This window comes from Poecilia reticulata, linkage group LG17 (genome assembly GCF_000633615.1).
Source record: "Poecilia reticulata strain Guanapo linkage group LG17, Guppy_female_1.0+MT, whole genome shotgun sequence".
In the NCBI taxonomy this organism is placed as follows: domain Eukaryota; kingdom Metazoa; phylum Chordata; class Actinopteri; order Cyprinodontiformes; family Poeciliidae; genus Poecilia; species Poecilia reticulata.
In genome coordinates, this window is record NC_024347.1 from 7,876,086 (window position 1) to 7,883,516 (window position 7,431).

Consider the following 7,431-nt stretch of genomic DNA (forward strand, 5'->3'; position numbering starts at 1 on the left):
ACAGTCAGTCAGTGGGTGCATGAATGCTGTTAACAAAGATGCAGTAAGAGAAAAGAGGCATAGCAAGAGAGAAGAACTAATCCTACTTTGGCAAGTAAAAGTTCAACACTAGATAGGAGATGAAATAGTTTGATTGAATTTATAAAATATTGCAATTCAGATCCCAGAAAGCTCTTTTACTGTGGGGTTGTACATCATGTTGTCAGGTTTGATGGTCCCTGCTGATAAGCCTTTCCTACATTTCCTTAAATGGAAGTCTTGGTAATGCACCACAGACACAGAAGCTCAGCATCACAACAAAGGATTACATAAAATATTGTAGTACTTGTATGCATCTGCTTATCTCTGCTTTATTTCCCATACTGACTAGGCTGATCTGAGTTTAAGTGCGTTACTGTTCATTTACTTCGTTAACGAAAATCTGCATGCAGCGGTTGTGTGTTCTGGGGGGAATGTTTTTGTTTTAGTTCTGGATGCTCGCTGACTCTGGTGTGGACGTGTAAAGTTTGTCTGCATCGCCGTTAGAGCACATAAACTATCCAGTTGTACTCCTGCTCGGTGATTTTCATTAAAAGAAGATCAACATTATTCCCTCCTGGAGTGGTTATTATCCCTCACCTTTACAATCCATCCGTGGCCACTGTTAACAATATCTAAAGTAGGTAAAACCTTACTTCATACTGCGTGTACTGTATGTACAATTAATCAGCTGTTTCAATGCAGGCACATTCTTTTTCTTTTTTTTCAGTTTCAGCTAAAAGAACTCAACAGGTTGTCACAACAAAGGCCTGTGTTAGCTCCATTATTCAGCCATCTGTGTATGAAAGGACAGATCAGATCCTTCCTTTGGGTGTGGCACCATGTGACTGACGAGTCCCTGGCCTGCAAAGCCGAGTTTGTGTGCTTGGTTTCAGTCAGATCTGGATTATATTTATTGTCCTTTTCACACCAGTGGCTGATGTTGACATGGCAACATAACGTGTCTTGCAAAAGTATCCATACCCCTTGAACCTTGTCACATTTTGTCATTTTATATTTCAATGCATTTATAAGGATTTTATTTGATATTTCTTTCTACCTTTTGCTTCAGTCTATTACATAAAATCCATTAAAAATGCATTTGTTTGTGGTTGTAATGTGACAAAATGAGAAAAGGTTCAAGGCATATTTATACTTAATGAACTGGGATTGTTGTGCATTCTCCCATCTCCTGTGGATCAGCACTTGGCAGGTTGAGTGGACATGTTCTTGGCTGCTGTATGACTGTACACTATCATTCTGGAATAGAGGCCAGATATGAACAACAAATTGTGTTTAAATTGAGTTTAGCTTCAACTGTCATTAGAAAAGATATTTTTAAGACATGTTTAATGTAGCTTGTAAAAACCTTTCTTTTGGGTTTGAAAATCAATTACTGGCCCTCAGTAATCATGGCATCTTTAATCAGATATGTCCTGTACTTTTATGAAAAGCTCAGAAGGCTGGCCAGCTGGGGTTTCAAATTTAGTTTTTACATTTATGGAGTCTGCGGCCGGCAGTGGGGGACTGTATGCTCATGCCTGAGCTAGTCTAGTTGTACATGTTGAGAGTAAATGCTTGTGTGTATGTGATCGCAGTGAGCCGAGTCTTCAGAGCTGCTTACCATAATACCTTTTCATACTCCTTCCGTCTTCAATCTCTTTATAGAACACAGACAAGACTTACTGACACATACACACACACACACACACACACACACACGCACACACACAAACACACACACACACACACACACACACACACACCACATGCACTAACACCAATACACGACACACTCCATCTGGAGAGGATAATATGTCCTTCTGTTTCAGGATTCACAGTGTTTGGGAGAAAGAGAACTGAAGCTAAGATAGGCACATCCCGCCCCCTTCCTATCCTACGCTCCAGCCTCACTCAAAACCCATTGCCATTTGTGTGTGATGTACATTTGCTTAGTCACACGCCTACATACACACACACACACGCACGCATACACACGCACACACCCACACACTTGGTTTAAAAAACCACACACTCTTTCACACACACAAACAGGTTGCACAGATCTGTGCACAATCTAAGGGGTGTGACAGAATATTCCTGCAGAGGACAGGCCTACGCTAACAGAGAAAGCTCTGAGGTTGTTCTGTGATTAAAGGTGTAGCAAACAGAGATGAGAAAGAAACATAAGAAGAGAGAGAGAGCAGACAGAAAGTGAGAGAGGTAGAGTCTAAGCCACATTTAGACTCAGGGCAAATACAAGATGTACATGTGGGCCAGATTGGTGCAGAAAGTGATAAAAAGCTTTCTTTCAGCCTTTATGGCTATCCAACAAACTCCTGGGAGACCACGACTCAGAGGAATTTAGTCTCAGGAAAGCAGAAACTCCAAATCTGCGCGTCTAATCTAAGGAGAGACAGATTTTCACCAGCAGATCGGATCGTCCCAGTCGCTCTGGCTCTGTGTCGCTGACACTTTGTCTTAGACTAGAGTTGCCTTCCACTCCTGCTAGGGGGGATGAGAGCCCTCAAAAAGCTGTGGAGAGGTTTGACGGACGACCTGACAGCACAAAGCAGACGATGAAAGCAGGGATGAGAGCAGCCACAAGCTGAGGATCACCAAGAGAGGGAGAACCTCAGAGTGGCTGAGAAGAAGAGGGTGAGGAAGACTTAAACAGAGTAGTCAAAAGAAAAGATGAGTGTGCCGGCGAACTATGGCTTTTTTTACTCTGTGGAGCGGAGTATAACTGTGCGGAGTGGACACATTCGGGGCTCGCCGTGCGCTGTCAACAGGCCCATAGACATCATACACAAACGCAGGCGGTAATTAAGAGCTACTTCACTTCCTCTCACTCACTTCTTTTTATCTTCCTTCTTTTCCGTCTGGTTTCTGTGATTTGTGTATGAATAGATGCTCCAGCTGGCTATGAGAGGTTGCACATGGTTCTGTTTGTAAAAAAGGCACCTCTTGAGGTCAAAGGTCATTTTGTCTTTAAAAATATCACTCCCATTTGATGTGGCCGAGAAACTCATTAATTCTTCATGACAGTTTCATTAACAGGGACACAAACTTTCTATTTTTTTGTTATGACACTTTCAGAAGTTGTGGTCACACTTCCGACAATAGCAGCAATAAGCAATAGCAGAGCTAATTGCTTATTTTGCGCTTTTGCTAATTTTGAAAACGTTTAGCACCCTTAGCTTCAGCTAAATTATTTTTTCCAGATAAATTCTGAAGCACTAATTTACTTGGCTGTTGTGTAAAGTTTCTGTTGGATAAAGTTCCACATCTGTGTTGAAGTTTTAGTTATCGATTGTTAATAATTCTTCATGTTAACTGCTTGTTTTGAAGCAGACAAAGACTGTTGACACAGTCATTGAGTTTCCTTTCCTCATGTTCCCTAACTATTTCAAACAAAAAATGTAAAGAAACAAAATAAAGCACGGACATTAGAAAACAAAATGAAACATAAATATGTTTCTAAGAGTCAATATTAATTTGGTGCTTGGGGGTTGTAGTCCTTCAAGGGCACATATAATTTCAATTTAAGTTAGCACTTTAGCATTAGCTTCCGCTATCTACCATAACACTGCAGCCTTCGCTTGAAACACTGTTTCTTCAGAACATAGTTAAAAAATATTTTTTTAAGAGGGAATGCAATAAGAAGCTAGAGGACTGTTCCCCAGATTGTTTTACAGATAATGTGCAATAATCTTTGTATTTAACGTTGTGCTTGATGCATGAACAGGAAGGGAGTTTTTTTGTGTTTCTAATGTTTTAAAGACTGAATTTCTTACATTTCTTGCCTTCCGTGGGGTTCAAACTTTTTTTTCCACTTTTTATATAACATCTACAAACTGCGGACTTTTATCGGCTGCAAAACTTACAAAAACATCCGTTAGTCCTTATCAGATATTTCACATCAGCATTTCCCAAAATAATTATTTGCCGTGTTTCCTCTTAAAGACCTGAATGATGACCTCCAGATTATTCTCCGTTTAGTTTTTTTAATTGCTATTATAAGAAACTTAACATTTTATTTTCATTTTTATATCATTCCACATTTGTTGCTATTAGGAAATATGTTTGAATAGTGTTTGATTTTACATAAAAACATGCAGGATCCCTTCTTGTTAGCTGTAATTTGATCCATTGTGCTGTGGCTAAACCTTTGTTTCAGTTGTATCATGTAACTATAGATACCATAAACAAAATACTCCACAAAAAACTTTAATAAATCTCAAACAAGCATAGAGACAGAAACAGAGAAGCTATGCAACAACAAGAATACATTCCATGACCTCGCTAAAGAAGAAGATAGCAACTTGTTACTTTATAAGGATTTTCAGCTGATATTGCTGCTATAAAAAATACTTGCTGTTGTGTATTTAAAGTCGATGCAACAGTGATTTCATATCCCAGACCACTTCATGTTAAGTTGTTGTTTAAGGCTTGATTAATAATGCCTCCAGGGAAGTTGAGATGTAGCGATACACTTGCACTCTGTTCCTCTGCCCACTTTTTTAAGCTGCTTCTGTTTATCAGATTTGTTGCAAAATGTTTGTTATTTAAAGGTTAGCCGTACCTTCTTTATTTTGAACAACCCAAATACAAAACCCTTCCAAAGTCTTTCCCTCTGAACAAAACTGTAGAGATTGTTGGATGGGAAAGTCTCTATGCACCATGTTAGACAGCATGCTAATCAAACAGATCTATGTCATTATGAACAGCATTGTGCCTCAGACTGGTCTAAACATCATACAAAGAACGTCTTTGTTTAGCATGTCTCACAACAATGAATGAAAAACCAATAAGATTAAAGTAAAATGTTGATCTTCATGCAAGAATCCAGTGCAAACTTTACTTTAGATAACATTTACATTAAAAGTTTGTTCAACATATTTTGGTCACACTTTAAAATGACTTGAAGTTGAACAACTTGGTAAAAGTAAGACCGTGTTGATGCCAAAAAAACAGTCAAAGTGCAGTACTTTGATCCTCCATGTCATTTTGCTAATGCTTTCAGACCTAGCACAGCACTAGCTGTCATGCATAGTGGTGGTAGCACCATGCTGTGGGATTGTCCTGTAACAACATTGCACAGAATGGATGAAAAAATGCAGGAGAACTTCATCCAAGTTCTTCAAACAACACAGAAAAATATTTTGTTTTAACAAAAGCTGTTAAGTCACAGAAATGTCCAGCCAAAGTTAGCCCTGGCTAACTGTGGCTGGTGCATCTTGATAAGGAATTTTAAACCAGCTATTAGTGTGAATGTGTAATTTTGAGGGCTGCACAGTGGTGCAGTTGGTAGAGCTGTTGCCTTGCAGCAAGAAGGTTCTGGGTTCGATTCCCAGCCCCGGTCTTTCTGCATGGAGTATGCATGTTCTCCCTGTGCATGCGTGGGTGTTCTCCGGTTTCCTCCCACAGTCCAAAAAAACATGACTGTCAGGTTAATTGGTCTGTCTAAGTGTGAGTGTGTGTGTGCATGGTTGTTTGTCCTGTGTGTCTCTGTGTTGCCCTGCGACAGACTGGCGACCTGTCCAGGGTGACCCCGCCTCTCGCCTGGAACGTTAGCTGGAGATGGGCACCAGCAACCCTCCCGACCCCACTAAGGGACAAGGGCGTCAAGAAAATGGATGGATGGATGGATGGATGTAATTTTGAACATTTGTGGATTAGGGAACAATTAATTTAGACTTCATTGTGCACCAATTCTTAAGTGTACGTGCATGGTTGTTTGTTCTGTTTGTCTCTGTGTTGCCCTGCGACAGACTGGTGACCTGTGCAAGGTGCATCCCGCCTCTTGCCCGGAATGTTAGCTGGAGATGGGCACCAGCAACCCTCCCGGCCCCACTAGGGACAAGGGTATATAGAAAATGGATGGATGTGTAACAATTCTGGTTTTTAAAACAAGTCAAAGTTGCATGATGTATAAAACTGTTTTTTTTTTATTACAGAAAGCCAAAAATAAATGTGCCGTTTGTGCCCACAGTGAGTTAATGAATCTGTATACCATAAAAAACATACTGCTCTTATGTAGAGAAGTTTAGTCCTGATTAAGCTTGCAGATGTTTTCCTTAGAACAATATCTAAACACTTTACTCCTCTAGTGGGGTGCAATTCCCTTCTAGGCAATAATGAACAGCACATCCACAGTCTGTTTATCCATCAACTTTTTGTGCTGAAACCCATAAAGAGACATTTTGCAGCTCTGACACTGATGGACATTTTGAAAACAAAAAACAAAAACATAAAATGTAGTTTTCTTAACAAACCAGACAGCAGGGGCACAGTATAGAGGGAAAAGTGATGACAATTCTTGTGGAGGGCCCCCTGTTGGTCAGGGCCCTCCACATTTAATTATTTATTTTTTGTTCATAGAAATAAAATAAAAAAATCGGGGCCCTGTTAGTTACAAAATCAAGCATATTGTATTTTCAAAGATTGTTTTTAGCAGTAAAAATTTAATGTCCCCACTCCCAGATCAAAAAACACATCCATATTTGCCCTGAACACCCTCTATCTGCGTTAAATGGTTCGTTCCTGCTTGGATCGCTTGAGAGTGACGCTGTTCAGCAGCAGTCAGTGGAAGACACGAATGATTGTGGCAGTTACTATGCTAAGAAAAGTTAGAAAATCACGTTTTCAAGAAAAAGAGAGGGAGAGAGAGAAAAAGGCAAGAGTGTTTATAACCCAGTTCTTCTCCAAGAGAGGTGAGTAGACCGTGTGAGATTATCAACCATTTAGCATAATTAGCTTAGCTACAAACTACTGTTTACCTCCTTTTCACTAGCATTTAATGAATTAAGAAAACAAATTACCAACATATTCATATATTTAACTTGTCACTTTTACTTTTTACCACTTAACAGATGAGTCAGTCAGCAGCAGCTCTAACCCACGTCCCTCCTAACCTGTCCTCTACTGAGTGAAATTAAAGCTGCAGTATATAAATATTTTTTTCACATATTTTTTAAAACTCACTATGTTGTGACAGTATGGTATGAGAAGTAATCTGTGAAAAATATTTTTCCTCTGCCTTCTCTCAGGGCAGTGACAATCACAATCTCATGTGGTGCTGCTCATCCTTCCTCCCCCTCGATTTGTGCCATGCTGCAGCTAGCATAGCACAGAGCTGTGCATATTTAAACGGTGAATGCTCAGTTTAGTTAGCACCAGGGGTGAAAGTAGTTTTAAGTTCTTGGGGGTGCTATGACAAAAGTATATTATATATATATTAGGGGTGTATTGATACAATAATTTCATGATATGATTTACGATATTCTGGTCACAATACGATATGTATCACGATATTTGTTGAGCGATACAATTCGATACGATTCAGTGCATTTTTACGATTTTCTGAAAGATTTTAGAAGGACAGTGATTTTAGTGACATTTTGTGTTCCA

At 39.6% G+C, this 7,431-nt stretch overlaps 1 protein-coding gene across 4 annotated transcripts in view; it reads left to right on the forward strand.

Moving 5' to 3' along the window:
• The window catches only part of LOC103479174 (cAMP-specific 3',5'-cyclic phosphodiesterase 4C-like), a 143,180-nt gene that overhangs the window by 87,724 nt on the left and 48,025 nt on the right, over window positions 1-7,431 (forward strand). The window contains exon 1 of one of the 4 annotated variants that reach the window (XM_017310109.1): window positions 2,679-2,840. The exons of the other annotated variants lie outside the window; for them this stretch is intronic. Coding sequence (XP_017165598.1) covers window positions 2,713-2,840 — 128 coding nt within the window. The 5' untranslated portion in view covers window positions 2,679-2,712. Of the gene's footprint in view, window positions 1-2,678; window positions 2,841-7,431 lie in introns of those variants that run through there. 4 annotated transcript variants of the gene reach the window in all.